Source organism: Perognathus longimembris, chromosome 9 (genome assembly GCF_023159225.1).
Source record: "Perognathus longimembris pacificus isolate PPM17 chromosome 9, ASM2315922v1, whole genome shotgun sequence".
NCBI lineage: Eukaryota > Metazoa > Chordata > Mammalia > Rodentia > Heteromyidae > Perognathus > Perognathus longimembris.
In genome coordinates this window covers 7,926,426-7,944,634 of record NC_063169.1, presented here as the reverse complement: position 1 = coordinate 7,944,634, position 18,209 = coordinate 7,926,426, and the positions used below count along the sequence as shown (strand labels likewise).

At 54.6% G+C, this 18,209-nt stretch overlaps 1 protein-coding gene across 5 annotated transcripts in view; it reads right to left on the bottom strand.

Annotated features, from left to right (window-relative positions):
• The window catches only part of Col12a1 (collagen type XII alpha 1 chain), a 124,974-nt gene extending 119,169 nt beyond the window's left edge, over positions 1 to 5,805 (bottom strand). For 3 of the 5 annotated variants that reach the window (XM_048353680.1, XM_048353682.1, XM_048353684.1), the window contains exons 1-2: positions 5,442 to 5,805; positions 2,658 to 2,771 (exon numbers count right to left, since the gene is read on the bottom strand). In XM_048353680.1, the coding sequence (XP_048209637.1) occupies positions 2,658 to 2,730 (73 nt within the window). In that variant the 5' untranslated portion in view covers positions 2,731 to 2,771; positions 5,442 to 5,805. Of the gene's footprint in view, positions 1 to 2,657; positions 2,772 to 5,430 lie in introns of all 5 variants that reach the window. The other 2 variants (XM_048353681.1, XM_048353685.1) reach the window with 2 other exon arrangements.
• Between the last annotated feature and the right edge of the window lie 12,404 nt (positions 5,806 to 18,209).

Here is an 18,209-nt window from a genome sequence, read left to right as displayed (position 1 = left end):
GGAAAAGGAATTTAGGACTAAGGTCAAAATGGCACTGTACCAAACAGAGACCCAAGGTTGAGTTGTAAAAGGTCCCCAAAAGAGAGCTTTTAGGGACAGTGTCAGCAGCCCATTGTCCCCAGAAAGGCTTTGGCCACAGATTCTCTTTGTCCTCCCCAAGCTCCTGGGGCCACTTAGTTGGTAGTTAACACCAGAGCTGCGCTGCCCAGCCAGGGGGACAGGCAGACACATGTGGACTCTTGGACTGTGGCCAGTCCAAAATAGAATGTGTTGCAAGTATAAAATCCACACCCAACTTCAAAAACCCTAGCACCAAAAAAAAAAAAAGCAAAATCTCTCCACTAATCATTTTTAGATTCATTTCAGATTGAAATAATAATTCGGTTTAATAAAATATATGACAAATTTTATTGTCCTCTCTTCCTTTTTGTTTATTTAATGGGACAATAAGAAAACTTCAGCCAAACACTGCTGGCTCACACTTATACTCCTAGCTACACCGGAGGGTTGAAATCAGTGTGGGCAGAAAAGTCCTTGAGACTCTTCTTTCCAATGAACCAGCAAAAATCAGGAAGCGGAGGGGTGGCTCAAGCGGCAGAGTGCCAATCTTGAGAGGAAAATGCCAAACGAAAGCTCAAAGATCTGAGTTTGAGCCTCAGTACTGGCACCAGAAAAAGGAAAACAGAAAAGAACATTCCAAGTTACATATGTGACTTGCATCTGTGACTCCTTATTTCTACTTGATAGCCAAACTAGAAAACTAAGGCCCCTCCCCAAAAAATGAAGCCTATTAAAATAGTCGGACCTAGGACAACGAAAGACAAGAGAAGATACAGCTTAACAAAGTCAAACAAAGAACTATAACATAGGTAAATTATTCCAAATGTAACAGACATAAACAGAAATGTAGATAGCAAAGGGACTAAGTAGCCATTATCCAATTCACAATTTTTTCCACTTCAATCATGTCCAACCTCATTCTTTTCCTAAGAATTTTCTCAAATCAAGTAACTATTTTCTTAATGAGCAATAAATGAACCACTTCAATGAATTATCTAAAAATATCTCTAGTAGCCCTTCCAGAAGTTCCTCAAATAAAATTCCTTCCTACCGACGACACAGAAACGCTTTCTTGTCTCAATAACACTTCACTCACACCACTCTACATTCGCAGGAAATTAATAACACTTTTCTAAACATACCATACATTTTGGAGGCTGATTTTCCTGATCTTAACTTTCTATACCTGAAGTTTTGAACTAGAGAGTGTTTGAAAACATCTCAATGTTTCTGGAAGCCAGTGGCTCACACCTGTAATCTCAGCTACTCACAAGGCTGAGATCAGAGGATCCTGGTTCAAAGCCAGCCCTGACACAAAAGTCCATGAGCCTCTTATGTGCAATTCACTAGAAATGGCTTAAATGGTAGAGTGACAGCCTTGAGCAAAAAAAGATAGTTGATAGGATAGATAGATAGATAAGACTGACGTCTTTTTTTTTTTTTTGCCAGTGAAGTGGGGGGGGGGCTTGAACTCAGGGCCTGAGCACTGTCCATGGCTTCTTTTTGTTGAAGACTAGCAATCTAACATTTAAGCCACAGTGCCATGTCTGGCTTTTCCTATATATGTGGTACCTGAGGAATGGAACCTAGGGCTTCCTGTACACAAGGCGAGCACTTTACCACTAGGCCACATTCCCAGCCCCTGACTGATGTCTTCCATAAGACCTCATTTCATTTATCTTGCAGAATCCTACATGCAACTGTATCGTTCTCCAAAGATAATTGCCAACATCTCCATGGAATTAATCAATATATAGAAACAGCTGATTCAGTACAAAAAAAATTGGGACATTAAAACATCAAATATTCACACAACGTTAACCCCCAGGTTAGGTTTCGGAGTCTTTTTTGCGATGCGTTTTCAGCAGGGCCTCTGGGGCCGATGCCTGAGCTCCTGGGCTGCTGGGAGGCTGAGATCTGAGGGTCTAGCTTCCCGCGACAGCAGGGGCAGGAAAATCCGGGGGGCTCTGTATCTCCCGTTAACCACCAAAAAGCCAAAACCGAGCTGTGGCTCAGGTGGAAGAGGCCCGGCCATGCGTGCAACATGTAAATAAGAAGGACACTGCCCAGGCCCTGAGTTCAGGGTCCAGCAGCGGTGCACGCGCGCGTACACACATACACACACACACACGCACGCACGGTCGTGATCGCCCCCGGGGCTGACCTCTGCTGGCCCCCCTGGGCTCCCCACAAAGCAGGCGCACGCTGAGCTCGCGCTGTGGGAGTCTTTTATTTCGCGTGGTCTCCGCTCCTCTGGTCCCGCGCGGTGCCGGGCAGGTGCGTGGCAGTGTGGACAGCACACCGCACAGACAAGGCCGGGAAACCACACACGCGGGGGCGGGCGAAGCGCAGCGCACACGAGCGAGCAAGCGGAGGAGGAGAGGAGGAGGAGGAGGAGGAGGAGGAGGAGGAGGAGGAGGAGGAGGAGGAGGAGGAGGAGGAGGAGGAGGAGGAGAGGCACACGCGGGGCAGGACGCGCGTCTCCGGAGGGGAGGAGAGCGTCCCCCCGCGAAGCGCACAGGCAGAGCCACAGAGCGAGCCACAGGAGAGCGGGGGGGGGGGGTGCGAGGGAGGAGGGAGGGGAGCGGGGTCCTTACCTTCTGCCTCGATGGTGGACAGGAGCAGGGCGGCGCCCAGGGCGGCGAGCGCGGCGGGCAGCGCGGTCCCCATGCTCGGCGGCCTCGGAGCTCACAGCCTCATGAACCGATCTGCCGGGAGCAAGCGGGGCAGGGCGGCGTCAGAACCCACCGGGCCCCCGCAGGCCCGGAGCCTCGGCCAGATCCGCCGGAATCACCCCACGGGCCCAGCCCAACGCACAATGGGCCCATTGTGGAAGCATCCCATCCGGTTCATCTACATACATTTCATCGGGGCACGGGGAGGGAGTTCGAGATTAAAGGGGGTCCTGTTTTTCGGGGGGTGGGGGAGCTGGTCCTGCATCCAGGAACTCCCCCCCCCCCCCCACACACACACACACACGACTTCACCCCGGTGATGGCCAATTCAGAGGTCATTGTATTCCTGACTCAACGCCATGTCTCTTCCAGCTGGGGATGTCATTTGCCTTTTTCCTAGCTGCTAAACTCTTTAAGTAACTGTACTTCAGTGGTCTCGGGGTAATTTGGAAAAGTGAACCTCTTTTACTCCCTTTCTTGCCCCTCATTTTGGTCTGCCTACAAGTAGCAAGATCTTTAAGGCTTGAAATGAATTCTATAGCAATATGTAAGGCCTGAATAAAACTTGCAATGTTGTTGCACATCTGATAAAATCTTTTACCAGACAGGAGAGAAAAACAACTTGAAAGCACACACTAAAAAGAGACGAAACAGGAAAAACAGAACACCCCTTGTCTGTTTCCCAAAAATGTTTAATGAACAAAAAAAAGTCATTGTAACAAAAAAAAGTCATTGTAACTGGTAATCTTTGCACTTAACTCTTTGTTTCTCCTGGAAGAGTAGCCTCATAGGCCTCCTGATTCTGTAACTACATAATTAATTCCTTAAAGACAAATTTTCTTTCATTCCTCCTCTGTAGTTTGCCAACACACAGTAGGTAGTTAACCAGCAGGCTGGTGAGGCTAAAGAATTCTAGAGTCCAATCTAGAGTCAAATGCCCAGCAGTGAAATGAGCTGGAAAGTTGCCAATGACCAAAGCTAAGAAGAGTGGATTCTGTGGTAACAGAAATTATTCTAAGGCAGCAATCTAGGCCTCATGAAAAATGGGGTGGGGAAGGGGACTAGTTCTTGAAAATCTAAAATCAAGCCAAAGGTTGAGCCCTCCTTGAGAAAAGAAACTGGCAATCGTCTTTATCCAACTGTTGGCACAATGCATTAGGAAAGCTCTACACACACACACACACAGTGTAAATTATATTTTAAATGTCTCGTGAACAGGCGTGCCAAATTGCCCGGAGCTCCTTTTTATTTTTTGTGAAGCCAAGATGAAAATTGTTGGCGCTCCTCTGGGGATCCAAGAGTTGTTCTTTTTTTTTTTTTTTAATCATCATTTTTTTTCTTCCTAATTAACAACTGTTTGACATTTCTCCTCCATTAGCGAAAAAGCAAGAGGTGAGAGTAGGCCATTGTTCCATTCATCTGGCCTTAACTTCGCTATAATAGTTTCCAACTCAGTTGGCAGCTGTGCCCGTGAACACTCACAGGCTGACAACCCACCAAATGCTGCGTGCAGATTAAGAGAGAAAAATGAAAATTCTCCACCGAAACCCCCGAGGATGGGAGCGTTAAACCTGGGTCTCGAGCGCCACCTGCGGGCGGCGCCCGGGCTCGGCGCCCCGAGCGCATCCTGGCCGCGGGGCGCAGCGCAGAGCTCTCCAGCCCGGGAGCCATTCCGCCCGTATAGGTTTAAGGAAAGAAGTCGTTTTCGGCCCAAACATTTACCCGAACGCTTAGCAACGCCTCCCCGAGCGTCCTCAGGCCGCGCTCGCCCGGCGGCCGCCCCTACGTGGCAGCCAGCGCCTCGGGAATGGAAAGGCGTCCGCGGCGGGGTGGGGGGCGCCCGGGGATCCGGGTCCCTGCAGATCCGCGCACCGCGACCTTGACCTCAGCGCGGGCGCGCTCGCCTCCCGGCACCCGGCGCCCCGGGCTCCCCCTGCCCGCCGCGGGAGCTGCGCGCGCGCGGGGCGCGGGGTGGGGAGGGGGAGCCCCGGAGCCTCCCGCCGGGTCTCGGGGAGGTCCCCGGCCGGCCCCGATGCCTGGGCGACCCGGGCTCGCCTCTTGGCTCCACGCATGACCCGGACGCGGCCCCCACCATCTCTGATCGCTGCGGGGTGAGCGGAGACCCTCGCCGGGCTCCGCAGCCCCGGGCCGGGGCCTCGGCTTGGCGAGGGGGACGGAAGGAAGTGGAGCCCCGACCCACGCGCTCACACGCGCGTGCACTCGCGCACACATACGTGTGCACACACATCTGGACACACACGCGGGCGCGCACGCACACAGACCCCAGGCCGGGTCTCCGGAGCCGCCGGCGCCCCGTTGGCCCCGCGGGGTCCTGCGCCCGCTCTCGCTAACCTTCCTGCGGGTGCCCGGTGTCCCCCGCAGCCCCGCCGGCCGCCCGTGCGGGGCCGGAGCACCGCGCTGGGAGCACCGCCCGCGCTCCTCTCCCCAGCAGCGTCGGTGCGGACGGCAGCCCGCGCGGGCGCCGCGCGCTCCCACCCCGGGCCGCCACCCGCTCCTGCTCCCCGGACACCCCGCACGCATCCCGCGACGGCGCGCGCGGCCCTGCGCACCCACCCCACGCCTGGCACCGGTCACCAGGCTCGCCCGGGACTCCCCCTCCCCGCCGAGGTGCTTGGAAGCACAGTTTCTCGGCTCGTCTTTGGGGGCGCCCCGCTGGGGACCCCGAGGGACCGACCTGGGACGCGGGGCGACGGCGGTGGCGGCGGCGACCGTCGCGTCCGGGAAGCCGGCGATCGATCGACGCGGGAGCCCGTGCGCTCCGGGGGCTGCTGGCGGGGGCGCGGGCGGCGGAGGGGAGCCGGGCGGGAGGCGGAGGCCCGGGCGGCGGAGGATCGCGGGCGGAGGCCGCGCCGGGGCGGGAGGAGCGGGGCGGCGCGGGGAGCACCGGAGCGCGGCCAGACGCGTCCGGGGCGGCTGCCTTCGCCGAGTGGGCTGAGACTCCGCGCCGCGGGCTACTTAACGGAGGGCCGTTCCCGACGCTCGCTTTACTGGGTTACGAAACGCCTGGGAAGGTGGACGGCTGCCACGGGTGATGTATGCGCCCCGGCGGAGCGGGCGCGCGGCTGTGGGGAGCGCGTGCATACTTCGAGCATTCCTGCGGCGTGAGGTGGCGAGCGCCGGCCCCGCGCGGCCGCCCCGTCGGGGGCGGGGACGGAGGAGGGCAGGGGAGCGGGGAGCGGGGCGCCGGCCGCCGCCGGGGTCGCTGCCAAGGGGAAGCCGCGGGCCCCGGCGCGGGCGGGCGGGCGGGCGGGGCGGGGCGGCCGCAGCTCGGCTTCCCCGGTGCCCGCGGCTCCCGCGCGCCCAGGAACCGCGCTGCACGCCGAGCCCCGGGCGGGAGGGAGGGGAGGGAGGGGCCGCCCCGCTCCCCCCCCACCCTGCCCCCTCCTCAGTGTCCCCCTCCCCCCCTCCGCCCCCCTCCGTCCGGGGTGCACTTCAAACCCACTCGCAGGGTTTCCATGAACTAAGCGTCTGCGCACGCGGCGGGGCCCGCGCTCCTCCCGTGCCGGCTCGGGCCGCGGCGGGAAGCGGGGCGCACGCGGGCCGGGGAGCGCGGGGCTTTCCCAGCCCCGTCCCGGGCGCTTCGGGGAGGGGGGAGGGGGAGGCGATGGGGCTTCACGCGCCCAGCCACCCGGGGTGAAGCCTGCCCGCCCCCCAGGCTTCGGACGGACGGCTCGGCCCTGACGGGGAGACCCGCCCGCTGCAGGTGGCTCGCGCCCGCCCGCCTAGCCACGCAGACCCGGGGGTCGGGGTTCGAAGCCAGCGGAGCAGGGGCGTCCGTGAGACGCTCCGCTCCCTGAATGCGCGAAAGGCCACACGTGGAGCTGTGGCCCCGGGGTGGAGCACCGAGGGGCGTCAGCCTTGGGCAGAGAAGCCCGGGTCCTGAGTTCAAGTCCCAGGACCAGCGGACACACACACACACACGCGGGAGTGCAAACCAGGGGCTGCCGGCAGCGGAACTTGCTAGGGCTCCCCCGGCTGCGCGGCCCCGGGCAGGGAGTCTGGCACCCCGGGTGTCACGTCCTCCCAGGCCCGGGAGGCCTCCCGCGGGGACGGGGAGGGGCCGGGTCCGCGGCCGGGCGTCGGGGCGAGCCATCGCCCTGGGCGCCCAGCCCGGGTGGCCCGCGCGCTCCTCTCCGCGGGAGCCCCTCGCCCCCCGCCCCCCCCCCCGCGCCGCGGCGGCAGCCAGGGAGCCCGCGGGAAGGACCGGGGATCCCCCGCCCGGGAATCGCCGCCGCTGCACATTCCCGGCGCGCGCGGCCCACTCCCCGCCCGGCCCGCCGCGAGCACAAAGACGCCACACAGCCGCCCGAGCTGCGGGCCGCCCGGCGGGGGGCCGACCCCAGCCCGGCCCGCGCGGCGCCCGCTCCCTCCCTCCCCCCCGGGCCCGGCGCCGGCCCCCTCGCCGAGCACGTGCTTCCCCGAGGGCGCGCGCGAGGGAGCGGCCGAGTCCCCAGACACCCCCCGGCCTGGCGCGCGCAGGGCCGCGGGGTGCCAGCCACTGCCCGGGACGCCCCAAGGGCCCGGACGCCCAGGCGCGGGGGGCCGGGGGAGCTGCGCCCCGCGGGCCGGGCCCGGAGGCCGGGGCCCTGTGTGCACTCTTGACGCGTGTGCGTGTGAGGATGCATGTGGGGAAGAGTCAACCTTTGGGTGCTGATTTCCATCAGGGCGTGGGGGGGCGGGGGGGGGGGAGAAAGCACTGGAGGCGTCACCCCCTCACCCTCTCCGGGAGTTGGGGGGTGCACGGCTTTCTCCTGTCCCCCAGCACAGGATCCCGGCCAGATGCAAAAGCCTGGGGGGTGGGCGGGGGTGCTACTTCTAGGGTAGGGAAGGAGGGCGGGAGAAAGTGGGGGAGGAGAGAGGGGTAGGGAGGAGGGGATCCCCGAAGTTCGCGGGATCTTATTCACAAAGCATTTGCTCCGAGGGCCAGCCTCCCGTCACGGAAAGCGGGGGGGGGGGGGGGGGGGACCCCGTCCAGGGCAGCCTCCGGTTCCCCACGGCTTGAGATCCACGGAGGAGGGGCCATGCGCTGACCGGGCTCCCCCACCTGGGCTCCCTCCGAAGCCGGGGCTCCCGGGGCTCCCGGGGCTCCGGCGCCTCCGATCCCCGGGCCTGCGGCGCCACCCAGTGGGCCGAGCCCGGAACCCATTGCGGCGCCCCGTCGCGCCTGCACCCGGGGTGCAGCGGGAGACGCGGAGGATGGCAGGGGGACCCGAAGATCCCGCGCTGCCTTTAGCACCCAAAAGCAAGGCAAAATGTCCTAAGAGTCAACTTGGCCAGAGTCGGTGAGGGTGGCCCGGGAGAAAGGACCCGGGCGGCCCACACTGTCTGCCCAGCTCTGAGAACGGGGGTGGGGGGGTCCCCCCCCCCGTGAGGGTCTTAGAGGAAACAAAGTCACACAAAGCCCTGGGGGCAAAGCGTCTCAGGCAGGGGCAGACTAAGGAGAAAGGAGAAATCCACCAGTGGGTCCGAGTCCTCACTCTTAGACCCAGTTAGGAAATCAGCGTCTAAAGAGGCCTCCTGCTCAAGGCAAGTCCCTGAGTTCAAACCCCACCATTACTAAAAGAGGGTTCATTGCTTTGTGTGGGGCTGCCACACAGAGGCAGATGGGGGGTTGTGAAGTGCCCCCCTAAAAGTAGAGACTCTTCACTTAGAGGCTTTGACTAGGATCGCAGGAGAGAATTTCTGGGCAAGTCATAATAATAAGCAAACAAGGCAGAGCTTTATTGGATAGGCAAATGAGCGAGCAAAAAAGGCAAGCAGCGGGCTGGGGATATGGCCTAGTGGCAAGAGTGCTTGCCTCGTATTCATGAGGCCCTGGGTTCGATTCCTCAGCACCACATATATAGAAAATGGCCAGAAGTGGCGCTGTGGCTCAAGTGGCAGAGTGCTAGCCTTGAGCAAAAAGAAGCCAGGGACAGTGCTCAGGCCCTGAGTCCAAGGCCTAGGACTGGCCAAAAAAAAAAAAAAGGCAAGCAGGCAACAGGAAGGCAGAGACTGGGACAAGGTGGCTGCTGTCAAGGGAGAGACGCAGCTCTTCGGCATCAGGGGTATTTATACAATGACCTATGGATGTGCAAAGATAGGCCCTTACCTTCTCCCTCAGTCACTCTGGGTGTTGTTAAACTTGCTGAGTTCCTGGCTCTTTACCATTCCGTTATGTTTGGGGTCCACTTTTTAATGGGGGGGAGGAATTTCTCTCAGGAAGGAATGCATTCTGCCACCAAACAGATGCTAATTCTTGAGGTGAGGAATGCCTGCTGTTGTATCTCTTTAGAGATAGTGCTTCCCTGTTTACTTTGTTTCTGAGTTGCCCTAACCAGGCCTCATTTTTCCTAATCCATCCTGCCCCCGGGGAAAGTGTATTTTCTCCTGGAGAGAGAGAGAGAGAGAGAGAGACAGACAGACAGACAGACAGACACAGAGAGAGAGAGAGAGAGACAGAGACAGAGAGACAGAGACAGAGAGAGCCAGTACTGGGGCTTGAACTCAGAGCCTCATGTTCTTGCTTAGTTTTTGGTTTGGTTTGGTTTGGTTTAGGTTTCTTTTGCTCTGCTGCTTGACCATTACACTTACACCTCCAGCTTTTTGCTGGTTAATTGGAAATAAGAGTCTCAGGGCCTTGTCAGCAGAGGCTCGCTTTGAGCCTTGCTCCCTCAATCTCAGCCCCCTGTGTAGCTAGGATTACAGATGTGATCCACCAGCTCTTGCTCTAACACATTGTTTTATATTTACTAGTCCATTCCCCTGAATGTATGGAGCCCTGACATTCAGATATTCCAAGCACAGTCCAGACTTGGGGGTGTTCCTTTTGGTCTGCGCCCTCTGGTGGAGAAGATGTCTAATAGTGGTCTGGACTAGATTTAATCATCTTTATTCTGAGCATAGTGCTTGCTTGGAACTATGAGAGATCGTTTTTTTAAAACCAAACTAAAAGAATTTCTATCCATAAAAAACATACATGTAGCAAGAAAAGGTGAGAGATAAAAATGCAAATACAGAATAGGCCTGGGAAGAGCTTGGAATTGAAAGCCAAAGGAACATTGTGGAAAATAGTTCAGGGGGAAACACAAGAAAGCAATGAGACCAATTCAAAATGCAGACCACTGTGCATGAAAAAATGGCTCATTCTCCCCTCAAACAAATGAAGAGCACACTGTTATGAAAGAAACACATAAGAGCTACAGCAAGCTAGTCATAATAACTGTCAAGAATTATGAAGGGAATGGGTGCTGACAGTTCATGCTTGTAATCCTGGCTACTCAGGAGGCTGAGATCCAAAGATCAAGGTTCAAGGCCAGCTTGGGCAGGTAAGTCCAAGAAACCCTTTCTTCCACGAAGGTATTAGAATAAAGAGCAGAAAACAATGTCAACAGACCAGATCCACTCGGATGGGAAGTTGAAGAGAGACGCCACGGTGACCTGAGGAGTCAGGAGACGCAGGGTGGGGTGTAATGGCAGCAGGGGTGCTTGCTGGGACTTAAGTGGGGTCCTGGGCAAGGTGGATGGAAGGTACAGTTTTACAGAGCTTTGCCAGTTTGTGGCTTGGGCCTGCGGGAAGTTATGCAGGCCTGGCTCTGGGAGTCTGTTGTGCAAACCCACCCAGCAAGTCCAGGTTCAGCAGGTGTGGCCTGCTTCAGGGAATTCAGGGGCATGGTGACTGGGGGGGGGCGGGGGGGGCGGGGGGGGGGAGTGGACTTTTACATTTTGAGGCTGCAAATTCCCATCACGGTTAACCAGGAAAAAAGCCAGAAGTGGAGGTGTGGCTCAAGTGGTAGAGCGCCATCCTTGATCAAAAAAGCTAAGCAAGAGCCCTGAGTCCAAGCCCACCAGCACGCATGCACACACACACACACACACACACACACACACACACTATAGCATGTCTGAGAGTTGCAAGCTTATGGGGGAAGTCGCTGCAGTTCCATGGTGCTGGTGAAACACAGTGAGAGAGAAAGGTTCTTATTGTAGGTAGCGATCGTAGCCGTCTAGATCAGCTCGGAGACGGCAGGATCGCCGTGCCCCCCAGGCAGGATGGAAGCAGCTCTGTGCCTGGCCTCTGTGCCTGCCTCGCCTTTGCCATGCAGAGACAAGGTCTTCGCTAGAGGGCAGAGTAAACCACGCTACCCTTTGCTCTGGATACTGTTAGTGGGTGGTGACGAGTCTAGAAGAGATCACTTGCAGCAATGGCAGTAGGTGAGGGCTTCATCTAAATGCAGGAGAGAGAGAGAGAGAGAGAGAGAGAGAGAGAGAGAGAGAGAGAGAGAGAGAGAGCCCTGTTGAAAGCCCTCCCAGGAGGGAGAATGGAGAGTTTATGGAGGAAGTGTTGTGTAGGAAAGCCATTGCTGAGAAATTGCTGGAGAAGGATCTAGAAAGGCTAAAAGTCTGCATTTCCACCACCACGATCAAAATCAGAGCTTGAACGAATCACGAAAGACAGGAACTGTCTTGGGCTATGATTAAAGCAGAGAGGTTTAGCAGGAGGTTTGTGAACACAGCTGATTTAGTGGCTGAAGTTAGAAGCTGCTGGGAATGTGGAATTGAATCCTCTGAACTGAATAAGGGTTGTACAGGGAGAAAGTGGAGACGCCACATTTTGCAAGGTTGAATTGAGTGTCTATGAAAATAAATGGACTCCTGTCTCAAAGACCAGCAGCCTGCAAATACACTTCACACTGTTAGGAAACCGAGCCTTGAGTGCTGGAGGGGAAAGAAAGCACAACAGCACCAGCAGCAAGCCAGTTCAGCTCCAATGGAGCTGGTGACCACACGAGCCAGGAGACCAGACAGGAACTGGGGGTCGGCCGCGTGGCACTGGTGTCTGAGCTGGTCCCGGCCTAACTAGGGTTGGGTCAGGGTCACAGGAAACTGACAGTCCCAGGCACTGGACTGACAGGTTTATTAACCTATCATGCAAGTCCCCGCCCCTGCCTTCAGGAATTCAGGCACTGCCCATCCCCTGGGAGGTAGACCAGCCGCCAGACCCCCCCATCCACCATGTGGCCAAGATGGCGCTGACCAGACCGGATCTCCCCAGTTCATAACAACTCTGGACTACACAAAATGAGGGCAAGTCAGGCCTCTTAGGCCAGGTAGCTGAGGACAAACAAAAAAGCAGACAGAAGGTGTGGCTCATCATGGCACATCTTCTTCCCATAATGCCCTGGGTACCTGTTGGAATGCTTCTTCCCACAATGCTCCAGTTCCCTCTCACTGGCTGCATTGAGAGGAGTCCGAGCGTTAGGGGCACAAGCCATCAGGCAATAGTGCAAAGCTGGGGGGGGGGGGTCACTGGGGGCTCTCATGACCCTCCTCCCAGAGGACTCTGGGAACAAACGCAAAGAAAAGTGTGAACAAGCTTGCTTTGCCCGCTCTAATCACTGCCCTGCTTTTTAATCCTTTCATCCGTGGAGCCATGACCCTGGGCAGTGTCTAGGGCGTTTTAGATTTGTCAGTTTATGAAATGTAATTGTTCTGCCTCCAGGCTGTGGTAAGGCTGTCTGCTACATTGCGAGGCGGAACGCCATGGTGCAGGGAATGGCCATCACGCTCAGATGAGGGACTGCTGATCATAGGGATGACGGCAGAAAACAACACTCTTTAAAAAATAATCCTGCAGCTGCGCGCGTGCTGGGAAGGGCGTCTGTAATCTGGGGTGGGATGGGGTGGAGTCCCAGTGAAAAGCTCAATGACTTCCTCTCCAGCCATGGTGCTGCCATCCTAACGGCTCAGGAGGCTGAGATGGAGACTCCGGTGTGAAGCTGGGGAGGGCAAACAAGTCACGAGACGAAGCTCCGATTAACCAGAAGAAAAGAGCTCGCCCTGCGGAGGAGCTCGGGGGCAGCGTCCTGTGCGGACACACACACAGCCAAGCCAGTCCTGATCTCAAGCCCCAGTGCAGGCAAAAGTGATCAATAAAGAGAAGAGCTAGCTCACAGCACCATAACCCAAAGAGGAAGAAATAAAGATGAGATGTTTACAAGCCCAGCTACTTGCGAGGCAGAAGTAGAAGGATTATGGCCTTCCCTCCCTTCCTCCCTTCCTCTCTCTCTCTCTCTCTCTCTCTCTCTCTCTCTCTGTCTGTCTTATTCTACCGTTGAACTAAACCATGGCCCCAAAGTGGCAAGAGTATCCATGAAGCCCTGGGTTCAATTCCCCAGCACCACATATACAGAAAATGGCCAGAAGTGGCGCTGTGGCTCAAGTGGCAGAGTGCTAGCCTTGAGCAAAAAGAAGCCAGGGACAGTGCTCAGGCCCTGAGTCCAAGGCCCAGGATGGCAAATAAAAAAGAAAAGAAAATATTCGTTTGCTTTGGGCTTACACCATGAACCAAGGGCGGAGCGCGTGAGTCCAGCCCGCGGCAGACCTGCTGGCTTCTCCCGTCCCCCGCAGGAAGGCCTGGAGAGCCAGGTCCCGACCCTTTGTAATCACTGCTTACCTACCAGGGCCCCACTGGCCATGTGCTACAGCAAGGAAACGCTCGCCAGCGCCCCCTCTGGCCATCTCCCGCCACAGCAAGAAGGCCTCCTCCCTGCCCCTGGGGCATCTGCTGCACAGCAAGAAAACAGGCCTGCAAATCCCCAGGGAGGCAGGCAGTGCCTAAAGCTGCAGGTTCTCAGCCACCCTGGTTCTTTTTCCGCGACTGCCCGAGCTTAAAACACAGCGTATGCATTCCAGCCAGGTGGAAAAAGCAAAGGGGGCGGGGGGGGGGGAGTTGGAGGCCCCCATGATGAGTTCCCTCCTCTCTTCTACCCCGGAGGGCTCCACGCTCACCATCTAATCACCACCAAACGGCCTCACCTCCAACTGCTGTCGCCATGGACGTGAGGATTTCAGTTACGAATGTGGCCATCTTCAACCTATGGCAAACTAGTTTATCCTTTTAAGAAAGTTAGTGCTAGCTGGGTGCCAGTGGCTCACCCCTATGATCCTAGCTGCTCAGAAGGCTGAGATCTGAGGATTGTGGTGAGAGGCCAGACCAGGCAAACAAAGTCGCGAGAATCTTATCTCTACAATTAACCAGCAAAAAAGTGAACGTGGAGGCGTGGCTCAAGCGGTAGAGCACCAGCCTTGAGCAAAAAAGCTAAGGGAGAGAGCGCTGGTCCTGAGTTCAAGCTCCAGTGTGGGCACACACAAAAAATGGTTTTAAAGTGAGAAAATGTTATTTCTGTTTATATCGTCAGTTTGATTGGACTTTACCATAGATCCTAGTCCTTTCCTCGTTCTTCCTCTTTGTGACGGCTGAACCTAGTGCCTCATGCTTGCTAGGGTAGGAGCACTAGCACGCGAGCCACACACCCCAAACCTTTTGACTTTTGAATTTCAGACAGGGGCTTTTCCCTGGGGCTTGCCTGAGACCACAGTCACTCTCTGTACGCCTTCCCGTCGCTGGTAAGAGAAGCACAGGCTACCAGCATATCCAGCTTGTTGGTTGAGATCCTGGGCTGGCCTTGAACTGGGACACTCCTCATGTCTACCGAGGGGTAGGAATTAGACAAAAGCTACCATCCCTAGCACGGTGAATCCTTTCCTTCAGTACAGGGCTGCTGGTCATCCTCCATGGACTGTTGTGCTGGTCACTGAGCAACACAAGAGCATGCTAAACCAAGCCCTGCCCGGGTGACCAAATCCAGATAGCCTAGTTATGGCTGACATTAAATCTGACATCTGCTTTAAGATTTCAGGTAAAATATTCCTCCTTCCATTCAGTCTAGAGAAACAGCTGAATGAGAGACATTCCTTAACTCTTGACCATGAGCTTAGCATAATTTTGACACTGGATCCACTTGAAACCAAAGCGATCCTGTGATCTAGACAACTTACGAAAACCTCAGGTCCTTTAGAGAACCATGAGGCCGAGAATCTTCCCATCATTGCTTGAGTCCTGTGTTCTCCCTGGCAAGTCGTTTATTCCATTAAAAATTAGACCATGTTTCATTGCATCTTTCCTGCTACACACAGCATAGAAAGGATGATGGGACATCTCATTGGATAAGCAAACATGCTGGAGAGCAAAGATGGCAGAACAAATGCACTTCTAAACAGACAGCAAATCTGGACTCGCAGGAGGAAGCGGGGGTTTTCCAGGTGGCTGTGATGGGGCTATTTTGGTTGAAGAGGCTCCCATGCTTACATGGGGAGGACGACTGTGTCATCCCCTGAGACGGTCCCCGGCCACTGAGGGACGCCCGGCTGTGCCGTGGAACCCACAACTCAACAACACAGCCCGCCATGCCGGAAGCTTTGCTGCTGCACTCTCTGAAACTGAGATGAAGAGAAGTGAAAGAGGAAGGTGTCTGAGCTGAGTTCTAGTTCTATAATAAAGCATTTAGTTAGCCAGGGAGATGAGAGAGAAAGAGAGAGAGAGAGAGAGAGAGAGAGAGAGAGAGAGAGAGAGAGAGAGGAAAAAGAGAAGGAAAAAAAAAAACAGGAGAAGAGGGACAGAACAGAAAGGAGACGGGAGAAAGGAGGAGAGAATAGGTCCAGTTGTGGAAATTGAAAGTGAATATAATGAATGGACACAAACCAGACAGTGTGTCAGAAACTAAGCCCCATGGCGATCAGTATTTAAACGTGAGCTCCTTCCAAGGAAATGCGTCTGAGCTTGAGAATCCTGAGAGCAGCCGGGCTGCCGGGGCACGCGCCGGGAATCAATGAGTACAGGGAGTCAGGAGGAACCGAGTTCAATGATCCTCAAGGTCAAGGTGACAAAGGAACAGGACGGCGGCATGGTGATGACCGGCATTTCTGGTTTCAGCTTAGGAAATTCAAATTCTTCAAATACAGGCTTGGCAGACTTCACCGGCCTCTTCCATTCCGATCTACATGGCTATTCGTGTCTGATCTGGTCACTTCAGTGGCTTGACTCTTTCTTCCTTCAATTAATTTGAGCTGTTAATAAAAGTGCTTAAAACCCTGTGTCCTGGGCATTCAGGAGTCACTTCACAGTACAAAATTCCCTTCCTCGGGCATCTGTAAGAAGGATAGAATCGGATCCTCTCAAGTCAAAGAGGATTCCTGCAAATTATCTCACAATACTTGTTTCTGTTTTCAGTCTGTGGCCAGACCGTGTGTGTGTGTGTGTGTGTGTGTGTGTGTGTGTGTGTGTGTGTGTGTGTGTGTGTGTGTCCCCTATTTGCCTGGGTCTAGCCTTAGGCCACATCTTAAGCCTACATCTCACATATAGCTGAGAATACCACCACACCCAGCTTATTTCTTGAGACTGGGTCTTCTATCTTTTGACTGATCTGTGCTTGGACTTGGGTATCTGGAGATTATATAATTTTTAATGCTGTCTCATAAATCCCTTAAGCTTTCTTCACTCCTTTCTAGTGTGTGTGTATTTGTGTGTACGTGTGTGTGTGTATGCACGCTAGTCTATACTGCAGTTTGAACTCAGGGACCTGAGTTCTCACTCAAACTTTTTGCTTACAACTGGCACCCTGCCACTTGAGCCACAGCAACATTTCCAGCTTTTTACTGGTCAATTGGAGATAAGAGACTCATGGACATTCCAACCTTGCCTGGCTTGAAGCCATGATCCTCAGATTTCAGCCTCCTGAGTAGCTAGGATTATAGGCATTGAGTCATACAAAAACTTGAACAGTTTCCAAGTTTTCATGTAGTATAAAAAGTATCATATAGGGGCTGGGGATATAGCCTAGTGGCAAGAGTGCCTGCCTCGGATACACGAGGCCCTAGGTTCGATTCCCCAGCACCACATATACAGAAAACGGCCAGAAGCGGCACTGTGGCTCAAGTGGCAGAGTGCTAGCCTTGAGCGGGAAGAAGCCAGGGACAGTGCTCAGGCCCTGAGTCCAAGGCCCAGGACTGGCCAAAAAAAAAAAAAGTATCATATAAAAAAATATAGCCAGGTGCCAGTGGCTCATGCCTGCAATTCTAACTACTCAGGAGGCTGAGATGTGAGGATCACAGTTCAAAGCCGGCCCAGAAGGTGGCTGGGAATATAGATTAGCGGTAGAGTGCTTGCCTAGCATGCATGAAGCCCTAGGTTTGATTCCTCAGTACCACAGAAACAGAAAAAGCTGCAAGTGATGCTGTAGCTCAAGTGGTAGAGTGCTAGCCTTGAGCAAAAGCAGCCCAGGGACTGAGCTCAAGCCCCAGGACTGGCCAATCAATCAATCAATAATCCCTGAGACTCTTATCTTTAATTTACTATCAAAAAGCCAGAAGCAGAGCTGTAGCTCTAGTGGTAGAATATGAACCTTGAGGAAAAAGCTAGGGACAACACCCAGGCCCCGAGTTTAAGCAACAGGACTGGCACAAAAAGAAAAAGAAAATTGAACCTGACCTTTGACTATAAGGACAGCTAAGATGCTCCTATTTCTTTCTTTGTAAATGACAGCCCTCTATTTCAGTCACTTCTGCCTTCTAAGAACTACGCGCTATGCTGAGACTCAGTGGCCAGTGGCTAGAAGCCGCGGCTCTCGAGGGCTGACCTGACACCTTGCTCTGCATCCAGTGCTCATTCCTCTCGTTACCGGACATTATGGTGCAGAGAGTTTCCAGAGAGCACACAGGGTCTCTACCTATTCCAGAAGAAAGAGCAGCACAGATCAGGGCCAAGAGAGGAAACAGACTAACCCGTGTGTGTGTGTGTGTGTGTGTGTGCGCGCGCGCGTGTGTGTGTGCGTGCGTGTGTGTGCACGCCAGCCTGGAGCTTGAACTCAGGGCCGAGGTACTGTCCTTTAGCTTTTCCACTCAAAGCTGGCACTCTACCACTTGATCCACAGCTCCATTTGGGGCTTTTCGGTGGTTAGCTGGAGATGAGTCTTGCATGCTCTTTCTTCTCTAGCTGGCTTCAAACCTTGATTCTCAGGTCTCAGCACTGGTGCTTGGCTCAGATTGCACTTCTTGAGTCTCACTTGCGTACCCCCTCCCCTCCCGTCAAGGCTGCTCAGCACCTCAGCTAGAATCACTCGACTGTTCCCCAAACAGCGAGTAGGCTAGGATCCATGATTGAATTTAATCATTTTTAAGGTAGTCCGCAGGTAAATCTGCTAATGACCACCTCTCAAAGCAATATGCTCAGAATTAAATTCTAGTGCTATTTTCTATTTAATTTCCTAATTTTTTTCAATGGAAATGTGTTCCCTAGGATTTATTTATTACATTGTAATCAGTGGAAACTTGTAGTCATTTCTCTTTTTTCTCATGGGGCTATTTTGGTTCTGTGGAAAGTAACCAGGATGCTTTCTAATAAAATAAAATAACAGACTAATAATCTTATCTAAGTTTTCTCAGGTTTGTCTTGCAAAGTTAGCCATCAGGACATAGCTACTAAAATAGATCAATAGTATAAACATCAAAATTATATTAGTGCTACTATTGCCACTGTAAAAGCTACACAGGAAGCTGAACATTTTAGGGTTTCTTGTTGAGTTTTCAGTGACCATCCTGGAAATAAGAGTGAGTTTGTAACAGAAGCTAACTTTC